Here is a 17,966-nt window from a genome sequence, read left to right as displayed (position 1 = left end):
AAAATTAAAAATTAAAATTGAAAAATATCTTACAATTACGGAATTCTCCTTTGGTTGAAAATGTTTATTTATTTATTTATTTATTTTTATCAGATTGAACATATGTTTATTCTATCCCTACACAATTTCAAAATTAAATTCTTAATACGTGTTAGCTTGCTGTGGAAGCTTTACCCATTTCAGTTAGGAGTGTAAACGGATCGTTCGGATCTGATCCGACTCGATCCGGATCAGTTTAAGAACCGTCATGTCCAGCTGAACTAAAGTTTTTCGGATCCAATTTTATTTATAGATTTTTGTTTTTTTTTTACAAATTTATATTTTTTATATTAATTTTTTTTAATATATACATTTTACAATTATCCTCTTAAGTGAATACATGAATGTTGTACTTAAAAAAAAACACATGAATATAAGATGATCTCACATGACATTATTAGGACAATAAAACCACTCATCTCAAGTATCCCGACCACTCAATTCACGTGATTGATGTGGGTGGTCGACAAGTTTCACTGTAGACCTATCAACCAACCCGCATCCACCACGTGGATCGAAATAGTTGGCTTAGAATGAATAGCCGAGTTCTTATTAGAAATAGAAAAAAAAAAATATGATTAGAATTTAAAATCGTATAAAAATGTATTTCAAAATACTAATATCTTAAAAATAAAGAAGAGATGAAGTGATCAGATGAGTCATTTTAATTTTGTTTTCGACATAGCTAAAATATGTCGCTACATGTAAATATTGTTCATTCTTTAAAACATATTTTATTAATTTATCACTCTTTTTTTTTCTCTCTATTTCTTTTACTTTCTTCTCTATAATTTTTTTGCCACTTTTTTATAATTTTGGCACCAAACACTAAATCAGAATTACTTTTTTTTAGGACTTTTATATTTTGATAAGTTTTTATTATTTTCAATCTTCTCTCTTCTTCTATAACTCATGTATTTTTTTTTTTTTTTCTAATTTGGGTTTCTCATGAGGTGAGTATTTCTTTTTTGTTCTTTCTTTTTGGTTGATTTAATGTCGTTTCAAAATCATTCAGGAAAAACATGTTGTTCCAAAATCATAATAAGTTTGGGTTCTTTTTTTAAAGTTTGTTTTCCAATTTGGGGAGTTAGATAATCATAACTTCTACTCTTCTCATGTTAAATTATTATTATTTAAGCGCAGATGTATATAAATATTATTGGTTTGTTTAAATATAAGCAAATGTTGGTTGATTTTATGAATTTTTTTCTTTTCAACTTTATTCACCATAATCATTTAATAATGTTTCATCTAATATACATCTCTACCAAATATTCAAAGTGGGGAACAGTTTAGAGAGACATTTGATATTAGTCTTATGCTAAGTTGATTTTATAGTGAATCTAAGAAAAAAGAAGTTAAAGCCCAATTCATGAATTTGACTTAGAAGGAGTTCATGGAAATACCAATTGTAAGACTTGGTTTCATGGAAATGCCAATTGTAATATATGTATATAGTTGTACATTATGATTTAATTGGCTTTCATGGACTCTTATTAGATTTTTTTCTTTTTTTTGAACAGGTGGTGACTAAAGGTCCTTGCCAAGAAATATATCTTCACATAATCTGTTAACGTGATTTTTTATTAACGAATCTAAAAAAATTGTAATTGAGCAAGAAAAACGTAAACAATCATTAATCAAAATAAACCAGTTTGTGAAAGAAAATTTGACAAAGACAAAAACGAGAATATTATAGTTGTAACCGTGTGATTAGATTATGAATTATTAGGGCGATTAACATTAATTATTGATATTTTATGATTATGCATAATTATATTTGTTGTGGGTCCTATTTATTTTTAGAAAATAGGCATTAAAGTTGTAATTTCTCAATTCCAAATATTTTATTAAACTCTAAGAATATAATTTATGCTAAATATGAAATTTATAATTTTTATAGTTTTTGTCCAATAACAATGGAAAATGTAATGGATGGCCAATAAGACTACATGGGTGAATTTAAAACTTTTTATTTAGCGGGGTATTCATATGGAATATTTGGAATATCGCGGTTAGGCAGAATTATGGTTTTGGACAATTTTACTCCTAAACTTATATAGATTATTTAAGTGTGAAGCAAGGGGCAAAATTAGAATTTTATAATTTATTTTGTCTTTTTGTGAAATTTGTGAATTTTGTGGATTATTCCTTATATTAGATTTAATGGTTTGGCTACAAGGTTTAGTTTTATCCCTTTTATCAGATTTTTTTCAAAAAAAAAAATTAAGAGAAAAACTAAAGCCTCTTTTCTCTCTCTATTCGAACGTAAGGAGAACCAACAGGAATCAAGGAATCAATCAGCAGTAAACGTGATGCATGAGCGTATATAGGTAAAACATATACAATATTGTTTAAATTATTCTACGATAAAACTTTTTGACAATTGATCAACACTTTAGAGTCGGTATTGAGTCAATTTCATTGAGCCTATGAGATAGTTCCCATCTTTATAATTTCAAAACTTAAATATCTCTTAAATCACTTTCAAAATATGAAGTACCGTAGTTTGGTCAAGTTAACAACTAACCACATGGAAGCTTAGTTGCACTTTGTGAGTGTAACCCATTATTTCAGATTTCATGACTTAACTTAGTAACGCTGCCTTATGGTTGGTATCACACTAAAATACATCACTTCCTCTTATCTTAGTCAAAAAATCAACTTTAAACAATAGTATAGACAAATGTCTTACTTAGGGAGACAAAAATAAAGTCGTCTCGAGGCCAGTCTATACTCTTTCGGTGTCGACCAATAATGGAGACCGTAAGTTATATTAACATGTACTCCTTCTCCCACTCACTATTTTAGGTTAATATGTTTATTTTATTAATTTTCAGAATTAATACATATTAACCACTTTAATAATTATAATTAATTTAGTTATAATAAAAACCTCAAATTATAAATAAATTTCTCGTCAACAATTATTAAATTTGAATTAAAAATCTTTAACTCATAATTTAAAACTATTTTAAAATTAATATATTAATTTTAAACTAGCAAGTTAATTTTAAATTAATCTAAGTCAATTTACATGCTTTCGATTTCAAGAGTAGTAAACACATAAGCACATAGGACAATCCTAATACAATAGAACCTCTATCCAAGAATACACTTGGGACTAAATAAATTATATTCTAATTGAGAGGTTATAACTAAATAGAGTTACACTAGAAAAAAAAAAATTAAAAAACCAAAAAATATCAACGTAACAATAATAAGAATAAATAATCATTAATACTATATCATAATAGAAATATTTTAGAGTAAATATAATATTCATACATGTATTATAATTTAAAATAAAATTATTAATTTTACATAAATAAATTTACAAAATACATATATATATTTTATTAAGATGTAATTATTCTTATATAGATGTATACTTTGGTAATACGGGACTTAAAAAATGTATAACTAATTACAATTTAGAGGTTATTCTTATTTATAACTGGCCTAAATTGGGACTTGATTTTTTTATAACAAATTAGAGGTTATTCTTGAATAGAGTATTATTAAATAGAAGTTCTACTGTATTATGTGTTTACTATAAGATGCATGATAATATAATTGTGTGTGATTTTTATGTATGACATGTAATTCACTAGTGCCCATGAACATGTTATCAATCAACTATTAATGAATATTTATTTAAAAATAATAAATAAACAATAATGATTAACCAGGTAAAATTTGAGTATTTTTAATTTTACAACCCTTAAAAAATAGAAATAAATTTAAAATCTTCTCTTTATCGCTGTAAGGACATTTTTATAATTTCGTAAGATCATCGTAACTCGTAAGTCTTAAAATTAATTAAAATATTTTTAATTAATTATTCTTAAATAAATTTTATATTTAAGACATTTTTTAAACTCTTTAAATTAATTAAAACAATTTAATCAATTTATTTTATTTAAGATAAATTATAACCCATAAATTAACTAAAATAATTTTAAATTAATTTATTCTTAAATAAATTATTTATTTAAGAAAACTTTATTATCACGTATAGTTTGTCTTAAAATAATAATAATTATTATTTTAGTTGGGATCAAAGTAACTTTTGTTTTAATATGGTTATAGATATTGAATTTGAATTTTAAATCCATAACCAATTTTTATTTATTTATTTATTTATTTATTTATTTATTTTAAAAATAAATATCCCTTAAAATTATATATTATATTAATATAATAATAATGATAATTATTAGTGCATATAGAGTGTTTATATACTATATATACATTATATACTATATGTATAATACACTATATATATATACATATATATAATATAGTGGGTTCAAGTATAGGAGGGGAGTGGTCACCATGGCCGGTGGCTGCAGTAGCCACCACGGCCACGGTGGCTATGGCCGATAACGAAAAGGACGATCAGCTGGCAGGTAAACCCGGACCCGATAATGGGTCTCCACGACTGGACGAAACAGTCCATGCATGCTTCGGTCCTGGACCAAGGATGGAGGACTTGCGGCCAAATTGCCATGACGTTGACCTTCGATGTCAATCTCAGGGACTGAAGTCCCTTACTCCGTTCAGGTCATGGACGTTGCATGTCCTTCATGCGTAGCATGCACATGCATGCATGGGCATGCGATGGTTCATGGGGCACGAAACCTGAAGCCACATCGTGGCTGTGCATGGTCGGGGTTCCTCCATGAACCTGAGCTCACATGCATGAGGTGTTGTGGTCATGCATGGTTGGGTTTCGAGGTTAGAAACTGAGCTTTCATGCCATGAGTATTACATTGTAAAAATTTTACGTAAACAATTAATTTTAGAAAATAAAAATTTACATACAAATTTCTATGCCCCATAATTAGCTTACATTATTTTATAGAAAAAAATAATATCGAGGCCTACACTTAATTTTACCATAAAATTAACAATCCATCACCTCTCATACATTCACAATAATATTAGGGAATTTTGATTTTTTATGCATATATTAGGGAAAATTTTTTCCCCTAAATCTAAGTAGCATATGTCAACAAATCTAATATCCCTAAATTACCCTCCTCATTCAAAATCAGCCCTCTTTCTTTTCCTCTCGCATCTCTCTTGCTCTCTCGCTCTCTCGGGTGCCCACACCCTAACCTCCCACACGAAACTGCCCTAACAAGTGAGAGGACTAGCTAACAAACAAGGGGACCAACAAACAAAGGAGAGGAGCCACCCACCGACGTTTACTCCATCACCAGCATCAATGTCAAAGGTGAGTTTTTTTTTCAATTTTTTCATGAAATTTTTGGTCTTAAATTGATGGATTTATGGATTTATGGTAGAAATCAATTGTTTTGTTGCAATGTGGTGTGAAATCTGTTAGTTAGGGTTAAATTTAGGGTTAAATCTATGTGATTTGTGTTTATCGTGTGTATGGTTTACGGCCATCGAGTTCGATGTAGGTCTGATGCCCATCCGATGGGGTGTCCGATGGGTATGGGCTGGAGGTTGAAGATGATTTACCCAATAGCGGCCCAATATAGGCCGATATAGGCCTGATGCATCCTTTTTTACCCATAGGTCCTATGTAGTCTGATGTAGCCTGATATAGGGCCCGATGCACCCCTTTTTTGGCGCTAGTAGGCCCGATATGGTCCGATATCATGCTCGATGGGTCTGATGGGGACGATGGCCATATACCACGGTCGATTTAGCCCGATGGTTAAATGAGCTTTTTTTTATTTTTTATTTTTCATTTTTTCATGCATTTTTGTGTTTGTCTGATATTGGTCTGATACCCCCGATACCCAGTCTGATGTAAGCCCATCATTTTTTTCATGCTTTTTTTGTTTTTTGTTCGATATTGGTCTGATAAGGCCCGATAGTGTGCAACATAATCTCTTACTTGAATTTTCTTTTGTTTTTTTCTTTCAAAATTCAAGACCGACACACCTTCTAATTCTAGTCTTAGAGCATTACACCGGCCGTATCACTTGGCGTGGTGGAAGTTATTACTATCCAAAGATCAAGGAAATATTTGACGAGTTCCAATTATGGGATAAGGTGAAGGAATCCCCTTTTAAACAATTCTTTGAGAGGAATTCGATAGATTTTTCCAGGGCATTGATCCATTAGTTATTCATGCACAAGATCAAATCTGAGAAGCTAAATGAGGTACACTTTTTTTTGGAAAGAAGAGATGCAGATTCAATCAGGTCGAGTTTGCCTTGGTGACGGGATTGAACTTGTTACCCAGGCCTACGGAACAAGAAATTGAAGAGAAAAGAAATTTAGAAGGGTTGATTGTCGAGTACTTCAACGGTGATTCATCCATCAGCTTTGGCCAATTGCGCAAAGTTTTTGAGAGTTGCACAGAAGCTGATGATGTGTACAAGTTGGGGATGACCTTGTTTGTTATGGGCGTCCTCACTGGTAAGGAGGAGAAGACTGTTGTTCCTCCATTTGTGCTAAGAATGGTTGACAACTTAGAATTCTTCTATGAGTATCTGTGGGGAAAGATCTCCTTCAACAAGTTGATGGAAACTTTCAACAAAGATTTTGTAGAGATTAAGAATCAGATGTACAAGAAGATTGAGAAGGGAGTTTCTCAGAAGGAGGCGAAATACTCATCATACGGCTATACTGTAGCGTTGCAGTATTGGGCCTATGAGGCCATCTTGGAGTTGGGCAATGAATATGCAATGAGAAAATCACATCGCTTTCCAATAATTGTTAACTAGGAGAGTAAGGAGAAGACCACACTCGACAAGGATAAAATTATAAGATTGTTTTCAAAAAATGAAGTTTTTTTTTATGCTTTGCAGTCATATATATTTTATTTTAATTTCCATATAATAAGACATTGGTTTTTATTTTCAGTTGACAGTGTACTCTATGTTATATCCCCGATAAAATGAGAAAGAGTTCGTGAGGACTATCACTGACGGTGAGGGGCCGATATTTGTTAACTTGGAGGAATTAGTGTTGGGCAACGATGGGCAACCAACTCAAGATGCTCTGCGCAGCCAAGCCCAGAAGCTTGCCTCAACATTAGAAGAGCATGCACATGAAGCCAAAATATTTAGAGACAGTACACCACCTGCTAGGGGTGTTCATCAAACCACCCAAACCGCTTAAACCGCCCGCACCGCAAAAAAAATGCAGTTTGAAATTCTTTGCGGTGCGGTCGCGGTTTGAATTTTTCCTAAACCGCGCGGTGTGGTGTGGTGCGGTTTGCGGTTTTGAATTGTTAATATGCGGTTCAAACCGCACCGCACCGCATATTATAAAAATACTAATTTTTATATTTATTTAGGTCCAATATGTGAATATTCAACTTAAAGTCTACTATTCTTTCAAAAAAAAAACTTAAAGTCTACTAATTATTGTATTGTTGACACTTAATTTTTTTTTTTCATATTTATTTTCAAGTCTCATGGCATTTTGACAAGTTTTGCTCAAAGTTTGTTATATTTGTGATAGTTTAATTATTTAGTGATAGTCGAAACCGCATAAACCACAAAAACCGCACCGCACCGCACTATTTTTTGCGGTGCGGTTTTTGCGGGTTTTTAATTTTGTGGTGCGGGTGCGGTTTGGGAAATTTGAAAAACTGCATGTGCGGGTTGGTTTGAAAAAATAGTCAAAAACTGCACCACCCGCACCGCGAACACCCCTACCACCTGCACCATCTCCACCATCAGAGGATCCTCCTTTTGGCCCGTCAGCATCTATTCCCAGCACCTCAAAGGCTCGCGAACCAGTATACCCTGCCATTTTGGCAGGGTTGGAGACTGTGGAGAGTGAGCAAATTGCTTTGAGGGAAGGCCATACCGCTCTGTTAAGAGGACAAACAGAGATTATAGGTCATTTGAAGACCATAATGAGACTCCTGCAAGATCCTGGAAGGCCGACACCAGATACACAGCTACATCCACAACCACAATCACAAGAAGAGCCTCATTCACTGGAAAATAAAATTATTCTCCCAAATGATTATAGACTAGATGATGATGATATGTTCTGTACACCTGACAACACGAAGATCACCAGCATCGGGGATACTCAGGATTCTGAGATACAGGTGTTAGAGACAGCTCCAGAACTAAGGAAGAACCAGAGAAAGAGAAAGCGGCCTAGGTGGTTCGATGAGTACAGTGAAATAAAGAAGAAGTCCAGGGCATCGAAGACACTTGTGAATGTGAACCCACTTAGAGTCATTGATCGAAAGCTGCTCTCGACTTTTCATAGTTGGATTTTCAGCCAGATTGGGAACAAGTATCCGAGAAAGTGTTTTTCTGGTAGACACGATTCAGCTTGGTTCCTCCAACTACATACTCTGAAGACATGGCTTGGAGACGATGTAAGTTTTTAAGACTTTCTACGTCCTTGGTTTTTAAAGACTTTATCTTAATTTTTTTTATTTAATCTCAGCATATTTAATTTTCATGTTTTAGCATTTAGATGCAGTATTATAGTAATGGAATTTATGTTTCTTCAAAACCTAATATATGAGTCATTATTTATAGAAGCAAAATATTTTAATGCAATAAATAATTTATTAAGGTCTGTTTAGTAGATGATATAATGTGGTATTGTATTAAATAAAAATCAGCTATGTTTTGATAAAATTTTATATTGCATTAATTATTAGTACAATTATAAATTTTAATATAATACAAATCTTATTTAATACACATATAAAATTATTTATATTAACTTGTATTATGATATTTAAAAATAGTTAGAGGCCGAGATTGGGTACGGGTTTGAGGTTGGGGCCATAGTTGGGGTTCGAAATTTGGTTTTGAGGTTTGAATTTATGTAGTAAAGATATTATAATTTTATATAATTTAATAATACAAGATAATACCAAATATAATATAAAATAATATTATACAATGTAATACAATTTAATACAATACAATACAAAACGGTGTAACAAATAAGTTCTAAAAAAACATAAATCATATGATATACAAAATGGTTGCATAGTTCTGTTGTTTATATATGTCATCGTTTTTAAAAATGATCTTTAACAAAAAGAGTATGTTGCTTCTTTGTTTCAATTCCTATTATATTTGTTTATTTTGGTAACATCATGATAATAAATACAAATTGATACTAATATAATCGTCAACAATAAAATATTTGCTAATTATAATTTATGACAAGAAAAGAGAAAAGAGAAAAGAAAGAAAGATTTGTATGCTTGCACTTCATGCATTACAAAATACACTTAAGGTTAGAAAATCAATAATTAATTTGATTACCATCTAAAATTCCATTTACAGTATACCCATTAATATCTCATTAAATAAAATCTTACCTTATATGTATATAAATTATTATTATTTTTTTTAAAAAAAAAAACATAAATGGCAAAAATCCCATGCAACACGTATCCATATGATGATTTGTGAGTTCTGACCATTTTAGATCAGTGCTTCAATAAAATAGTAATTTAAGGAAATCAATACCACCAGTTTTGGGATGTATTAAGAGTTAACTTGTAAAGAATTCAGTAGATCAAAGTATTTATAGTGACTTCAAACCTTTTTTTTTTTCTTTGTGTGTATGTACGTAACTAATAATTTTTTTTTTAGAAAAATAGACTTGTTGCATATACCATTTAGCTACTTATTAAATTGACTGTTACTGATTTCATTACATTAGTAATTACTGTTACAATAAGAACTTTCCATTCTCAGCTGATTACTTTATATAGCAGATTTAATTAGATCATAAATTAATGAGAGAAATTGAAAGAAATCAAGGTCATAATAAGAATAATGTATATTATTACCTTTTTTCATTCCTGTAATTCATTGCTCTTCTGCCTATAAATTAAACGTTTCACAATGACACATTTCACCAAACAGCCATGGCTAAGTTTCATATTTTGATTGCCTTAGTAGCACTCACTTCTACCCTAGTCACCATTGATGGACAATTCATCAGTGATTGGCAAGATGCTCATGCAACATTTTATGGTGACATGACTGGTAGAGAAACCATGCGTAAGTGATCACAATGCATATAGTTTTTTTCTTTTTGGCACATTATTTATGTATCATTTTTAATTGTTTTGAACATTTTACAGAAGGAGCTTGTGGCTATGGTGACCTTTTCAAACAAGGTTATGGTCTTGAGACAACAGCACTAAGCACAGCACTATTCAACAACGGCCAAACTTGTGGTGCTTGCTTTAGGATAGCATGCGTTGATTCACCTCAGTGGTGCATACCTCATTCTCATATTACAGTTACAGCCACTAATTTTTGTCCTCCAAATTACTCCAAACCTGATGGAAACTGGTGCAATCCGCCACAAAAGCATTTCGATCTGTCTATGCCTATGTTCTTGAAGATTGCTCAGTACAAAGCGGGGATTGTGCCTGTTCGTTTTCGCAGAGTTCCTTGTATCAAAACTGGAGGAGTCAAGTTTGAGGTGAAGGGAAATCCCTATTGGGCTCTTGTGTTGTTGTACAATGTTGGAGGAGCAGGTGATGTTGTTAATGTCAAAATCAAGGGCTCTAGCACTGACTGGCAGCAAATGTCTCGCAACTGGGGTCAAAATTGGCAGACCGGAATCAACTTAGTTGGCCAAGCTTTGTCTTTCCAAGTGACCACCAGTGATAACAAAGTGTTGCAGTTTGATAACGTTGCTCCTACAAATTGGCAGTTTGGGCAAACTTTTGAGGGAAGACAAAACTTCTGAGTGTATAAACTCAACTGCTTATAGATGCATTTGTCTAGAAAATATTGGTTGCATATAGCAATTTCACTAATTGTTAAAACTAAATAATGAAATATACTTTTTTACATATTTAATGAGGTATACTTTTCTATGAACATTTTTCTTGTACTTTGTGCATTCAACAATATATTCTGCAATCCCATATAGGCGTAGACAAATTATTCTAACATAGAACATAGTTTGGTACAAGAAAAATTCAGTCAACTCCAGACAGATTATTGGTACTCCCTATTGGGGAGACTAAAATGATAATATAACAACAATTTTCATATTCGATAAGTAATATGATGTACAGACACAAACAGAGAAGAGAGCAGCATCTTATGACCTTTTCGAAAGCACTCTTCCATAGTCTATATACAATTCAACACTTCACTTCCAATCAAGCATGTCCAATAGCCACAAAACTTCCTCCTTGGAATTTGCAGCATCACAGAAATCCATTTGAATCCCGAAAACATCAAGGGCACCATCATTGCCTTCGCTGCTTCCATCTTCCATAAAAAGCAAAGAGATCCATGCCCGGATGCTCGAAGAAAAAGGGTACACAGGAGCAAACTCAAGGTAGTCAAATGCCATGGCCCTAAATGCTGTCCGATCAATATAATCAAACATAGATTTATTAATTATACAAGCAACCTTATTAGAATCTTTGCGTCCAACAAGCACAGAAACACTAACAGTCTGACACACAGGAACTGTAAATCTTGGTTCAACAGGAAGTGTCATCTTGTAGTCAGGGCCATCTAAGTAAGTTCTAAGCTTGTCACAGATTCCTGATGGCAAGATCTTAAAACCCAACTGGAGGGCAGTACCTGGAACTGCTTCTGAGAAGATTAATCGATCCTCAATCCATATGTCAATGTAAAATTCCAAGTTATCAAAGGAAATCCTTGGAGGAGGAAGAATTCGATTCTGTGGCCGCTTATGAAAGGATTTATACAGCTTATAGTATGTTACAGTGGGAGGTTTGGGTTTTTTGCAAATTGAAGGCCACTTCTTGGCACACAAGCATTTCCAAAAGTAATCTTCTAAGGCAATATCCTTCCATTGCCCACATACTCTCATACAAGAAGCAAGGTCCACAGCCTCCAATAAAGGGAAAACAGCCTTCAAGACTTCTTCATTAATCATTTTGAACTCATAAACTCCAACTCAAAAACAGAACTGAGATGGCTTCACTCATTGAAATTCCTGTCAGATAATTAACAGAGATGAAGTAAAAAGTCAAATTTTTACCATGACAAAGTTATTATAGCATTGAATGTACATAGATGAGCTCCTAAAAGTCACCCCATTGCAAGGATTATACAAACAATAGGTATACAATTTCACTGAACAAAAGACCCATTATCAAAAACTAACAACGTAACCCAGCTCACCAGCTGTATCTAATACCTTTCTTTATTAACTACAGTAAGCTCAGCATAACAATATAAAAAAGCTCATGAAGTTGAATTTCACTGATCAAACTCTACTAATAAAATGTCCCCAAAAGTGTGATCAACCTACCAATTATAATCTCATAGATAGAATGCAATTTTTTTATATAACAAATAACAATAACAGCAACAAAATAAAATCCAGATTCTAACAACAGATAATAATTGGTAAAAGCATGCACTGTCAACCATCGAGAGAGGATTAACCCTAGAGTTTGATGGCGGAAATGAACTAACGTTTACCTAGTTACTGATCACCACAAATGGAGAAAAAAAAAATACATATATATATAAATAGGAAGCTTCGAATTCGGGTACCTTAAATGTCGTCAGGAATTCGTAAAACCTAATTAGCAGTGGGAGAAAGAGATTTCTTTTCGGGTACAATGGGCAGGGAGATCAAAGAAGAAAGGTTTGGATTAGAAATATAATACCAAATAAGCCCCTCAGCCTCAATCATTCTAATTTTCTGAAAATATATTTTATATATATTAATTAAAAAATATAAATCTCAAGCCTAAATGGGCTTGTGGGCTTACCCAAATATGACAATTCTTAACTTGGGCTTCTATTGTTGACTTGTATTGTTAAGTCTAAGTTCTCTCTCTTTTTTTTTTTTTTTTTTTGGATAAACACTATTTCGGACCCTGTATTTTGTAAAAGTTAATAATTGGACATTCTGTTTTGTTAAATGATAAAATGGACCCTGTATTTTTTAAAATGGTACAAATAGAACCCTAAATTGATTTTTTTTGTCAAAATAAAATTTAATTATAATCCAATCTAAAAGTGCTATGACAAAACTGTTTATATTTTTTGTATTTGTTCATATTAGGAATTGTCTTCAATATGTTATATTAAAAAAAATTTGTCAAAAATTAAGCTCAGGATCCTATTTTTACTATTTTAGAAAATACAGGGTCCATTTTGTCATTTAACAAAACACAGGGTCCAATCAGTAACTTTTACAAAACATAGGGTCCAAAATAGTATTTACCCAATTATTTCTTTTTCCATCATTCTGGATGAAGTTCTTTAGCCTTTCACCTGGCTGTTATTTGAGGTAGGTGAGGGACCCGACTTCCATATCATAGTGTTTAGCAGCGATAAATTGTTTGTGGAAGGTAGATTGTAAGTCCTTCCAATTGTGAATTGATACAAAAAACAACTTCTTTCACCAGTATTCCGCATACTTGGTTAGTGTTAGTGAAATACAAAGGCATTTAGTGTCATCACTTACTCTTACCACTTGCACCATCTAGTTGTATTTGGACAGGTGGGTCCTAGAATCCGTTTGCCCATCATACAACTTTTGTTGCATTTTGAAGTTTTCATGTAGTGGGACTTTAATGATTTGTCTAATTTGGGAGGGCCCCACATTGCTTTCGGACTAACTTGGTAAGGGCAGCAATTTGATCTTCCAGTCTTTTAGTGTCACTATTTGGAAGGTCGTGTTCACGAACCTTGTCATTTAGATGGTTCCTCAGATCATTCCCTCGAGGTCTTGTATTTTCTCCTTTGGCTTTCTCGTATTTGGCATCATGACGCCTCCAAAGGTCTACGGTTGACTAATTGTCTTCATAGAAAAATTCCTCTACCCTATCATATTGATTAATGGTATCACTAAGGCAGTTTCTTCTTCTCTTAGGCTTTGGTACTTTTGCACCAAACCTTTTGTTTGGCACAACTTTGCCTTGTGGAGCAGAGGGGGTCCAAGCCCGGAGGTGTTGGTGGCCTTCTGTGTTCGTAAGGGCTGATTGGTCGCGTTCACACTTTTCTTAAGGGGTATTAGGGCATTTTTGGTTTGAAGCTCGCCCACCTTCTGCTTTCTTTTGTCCTTTGTAGGAGTTGGGGTTCCAACATTTGTGGGATTCACTATGTTCTCTTTGTCATTGGGTTCCTCCAAAGCATTTTCATTAGAGTCTTCGTCCAGGTCGCCAAGATTAGTCTGGAGACAAGCCATCATTTTCTCCATTCTTTGAGATAAGTTTTCCTATTGTGCTTGCTTTTTTTGAGCTTCAAGTAACTCACTGGACACTCAAAGCAGGTATGGGTCCTGTTCATATTAGTATCCATCTTTGTATTAGTCGTCTTTGATTTCTCCATCATATTCTTCTTCCTTTTCCTTGTCGTGAGGGTTCTCGTTGATAAACTGTTCCTTACGTTTGGTGGGCTCATCTATTCCTCCACCAGTTTCAGATGCTTCCCCATTCTTCACATGGCTTGGCTGGGCATGCCCTAGAGGGAGTGGATTAACATCGCTCATGGAAACATTAGGATTTACGCGAGGATTTTTGTCTACCACTATTTTACGTGTAGCCACCATTGTTGCAAACGTACTGTTGCTTTACACTTCTTCCAATTCTCAATGAAAACACCAAAATATTTATTGAGATTTTTGAAAAATAATTAAATAAGAGCTTTAGGAAATTAAATAAAGATTAAGTAAATAAGATGAAGAATTTTAACGTGGTTAGGCGTTAATTATCCTTAGTCCACGAGTCATTGTATTAGCCTTTTAAGCTTTGAAGCATGTTACAAATGAGCTTTACAATATGGAGCCTTAACCCTTGCTCTAAGATAGTTTCTCTAGGTATTTCTTGTAGAAGAAGAGAGCTTATAATAAAACCAATCCCTTTGCATGAAGAGACAGTGAGGTTTATATAAACTGGAGTTCGAGTCTGGGAATACCTGTGACTCATCCACGTTTTTTGTAAAAGTCGACCCACTATTAGGGCAAAATACACAATATACATGACTATGAAACCCACTAAGAATGTTAGGCTCATGGGACGATGGTTCTGTACTGATGAGGAGACCGTTTGGTATAAGGCACGTGTTGCACGGAGGTCACACCTGGCAAAATAAGGTGTCAGTGGAGCTGTCGGACAAAAATGGGTATTAGTGGTGCACGCACTACCATGGTCTGACGCAAGGGATAATATCTGATCTTATGTCAGAGACGTGGACACATCGTTCTAAGGTAGACATTTGACGTTCACCTTCGGATAGTATCCAATACTCTTCCTACGATAGACATCCAGCTCCCGATCTGTGGTAGGCTTCCAAGTGTCATCCTTTGCGCCCTGCATCCAGATATGTCTTTATCTTTATTAAGAGGCCTTCAATCCTTTCGTGTCCTGAAAGGCTAGGCGTCTTCAGGGCCTCAAAAGAAGGTTATGTATTTGAGGCAGAGCCCTTAATCCTTGGGGGATCTGGGCCCATTCCAAGTTTGACTTGGCCTTTCCCACACGAGAAGGTTTAAGCCTAGTTTTAAATGGTGATTATATTACGCCACATGTCTATCTACCAGAAATATGGACAACACCTAGCTATATTAAATGTGTCTATATAACAAAAAGTATTATTTTTTTCAAAACTTTACAATTCAAATTTAAACTCACTACACATATCCCTCTTATCTTTTATTTTATATTAAATATGTCTATATAATATAAAGTTTTTTTTTTTAATATTATAATTCAAATTTAAATTCGTTTCACATATTTAAAAAAATATTTTTCTATTATTATTTTTTTACTAAAAAAATATATTATTATTTAATAAAATAAAAAAAGTAAATGATATTTTAAAAATAATAAAAAATATTACGGTAATTAAACTAAAATCATAAAAATAATTTTATTTATTAAACAACATAAAAAAAAAATACAACTAATAAATATACTTCATCAGAAACAAAGTTAGTTTTTACTAATCATCACTTTTTCATATAGTAAAGTCACAAAATTTGTAACGGTAAACACAATAGCAACCTTGATAAACGTAACAAAATTTAGTTCTACTTACTTAGGTAGTTAAACTGAGTGACAAATTTGAGGTTTGAACCAATTATTATTGTTGAAAATTGAAAAGAAAAAGTAAGTCATTGAATCTTGAAAAACGAAATTAAGAAAATAAAATAAAACCCAATCGAAAGTCGAAAACCACATTACTAGTACTACTACCACCAATTGCTTAAGGCCACAACTCAAGGTAAGGTGGTGAGGTGAGCCGTGAGAGAAGGAAAAAGTGGAAAATTAGAGAAGTGAAAGTTGTCCAGGTTAGACAAAACAAGTGGGGTCAATTGGGTAGGGCTTATAACCAAAAAGGGCAGAATGAGAGTGACCCCATGTTGATAATGGCACCCTCTGCCGACCCAAAAACACAAGGAATAAAGCGAAAACATTCACATGACTATGGAGAGAAAGAAAGAAAGAGAGAGAGAAATAACTAAATAGATAAATAAAAAGATGTTACATCACATCTATGTGAGTTTGTAAGAACGGCTATCATCATCTTGTCGATCACAACACTCTATTTTGTTTGACTATGATTGAGATAGAATATGAGCTTATATATTTACATATAATAATAAGTAGTAGTTGTATTGTATATAATATATATATATATGTTGTTCTTGTTGGTAAAATGAAGTAAAGGTAAAAATGAGCAATGTCTTCAAGGCCATAGGGAAATGTTATTAGATAGGATTAAACAAGCATTGATTTTATTAGTACACAATATTTAATGGTGTTTTTAATAACTTCAAATCAAACAAGGAAGTACTTTGAGTAACTTTTACCAAATGTCACTAACTCATCAAAATATTTATGAGGGTACTCATGCATTTTCAACCCAAATCTTTCACTCTTTACATAATTATAAGACTATTATGGTCTTCACTACATTCGAGATAAAACTTATAAAACAATATATAACACCAAAAGTAAAAAAAAAATGGACCACTTTTCTACAAAACACTGAATCTATTAAACAATTTTCAATACAAAAATGAAAAATAAAATAAGGTCCTCAAAACAATTATAAAAGAAAGTAATGTGGACTTTGTTACACATGTCACACATGCCAGATTGAAAATTAGCTTCACAAACAAGCCACACACACATGTGTATAAAATCAACTAAAGTCCAATTAATCTAATAATAACTAAACAAAATCCCAAATCATGTGTATTTATTTTTAATTAATTATGTTTTATTTTTTTGAAAATTATAATAAAAAAGTGTGTAGTGTAGGCGAATGATCAGTTTGCATGCAGGGAATGTGCAGAACATGCTGTACATTTCATGCTGCCTCACTGTCCCTCAATTGTCACATGCCTTCTTTTCTTCTCTCGAAATCACTACACTCCAAAACCCTTTCATTTCCATGTGCTTCCCATGTGCTTCTCTCTCTCTCTCTCTCTCTCTCTCTCTCTCTCTCTCTCTCTCTCTCTCTCTCTCTCTCTCTCTCTCTCTCTCTCTCTCTCTCTCTCTCTCTCTCTCTCTCTCTCTCTCCTACTAAATGGGGCTTTGCTGGCCCATATCACCTTCACATGGGCCCCTTCTTAGGCAACCCAATCCCACCTATGTATACACTTGCACAATTCACAAGGACCAAATTACCCCTCTCAAATTCACTTATTAACCCTCTTAAACCAAACATTTGTTTGCATTAAAAATTAAGCTTTGTCTTCCTATATATGGAGATCATGTCATGATCCTTAAAAACATTAGTTTAATTTTGTTGTACTGCACTTTTTTTTATTTTATTTTGTTTTTGTTTTTTGTCTTGGATTATATGCTTCTTTATTAATTTAGTTTTATTTATTTATACCCACGTTGTCCTTGTAGGATTACATGCTTGTGTTCTGGATAAAGATTTATGTACATGATACTAAATTATCGTTTTAGTTTAGCTTTAAATAAAGAAGTTGGTTGTGACGATAATTAATAAATTGTCAACAGAACGGAG

At 33.0% G+C, this 17,966-nt stretch overlaps 2 protein-coding genes across 2 annotated transcripts; one reads left to right on the top strand and one right to left on the bottom strand.

Annotated features, from left to right (window-relative positions):
- Nucleotides 1-9,839: 9,839 nt before the first annotated feature.
- On the top strand, nucleotides 9,840-11,383 carry LOC115700526 (expansin-A23). The gene is made up of 2 exons (XM_030628075.2): nucleotides 9,840-10,028; nucleotides 10,112-11,383. Exons 1-2 carry the CDS (start codon nucleotides 9,893-9,895, stop codon nucleotides 10,726-10,728), a joined length of 753 nt encoding a protein of 250 aa, XP_030483935.1. The 5' UTR covers nucleotides 9,840-9,892; the 3' UTR covers nucleotides 10,729-11,383.
- LOC115700525 (F-box protein At5g39250) lies at nucleotides 10,897-12,686 on the bottom strand. Its single transcript, XM_030628074.2, has 2 exons — nucleotides 12,528-12,686; nucleotides 10,897-11,961 (listed from the first exon to the last, which is right to left on the bottom strand). Exon 2 carries the CDS (start codon nucleotides 11,899-11,901, stop codon nucleotides 11,140-11,142), a length of 762 nt encoding a protein of 253 aa, XP_030483934.1. The 5' UTR covers nucleotides 11,902-11,961; nucleotides 12,528-12,686; the 3' UTR covers nucleotides 10,897-11,139.
- Nucleotides 12,687-17,966: the final 5,280 nt, after the last annotated feature.

Source organism: Cannabis sativa, chromosome 8, assembly GCF_029168945.1.
Source record: "Cannabis sativa cultivar Pink pepper isolate KNU-18-1 chromosome 8, ASM2916894v1, whole genome shotgun sequence".
Taxonomy (NCBI): Eukaryota; Viridiplantae; Streptophyta; class Magnoliopsida; order Rosales; family Cannabaceae; genus Cannabis; species Cannabis sativa.
The sequence above is the reverse complement of the archived record's forward strand: the minus strand, read 5'-3'. Positions and strand labels throughout refer to the sequence as shown.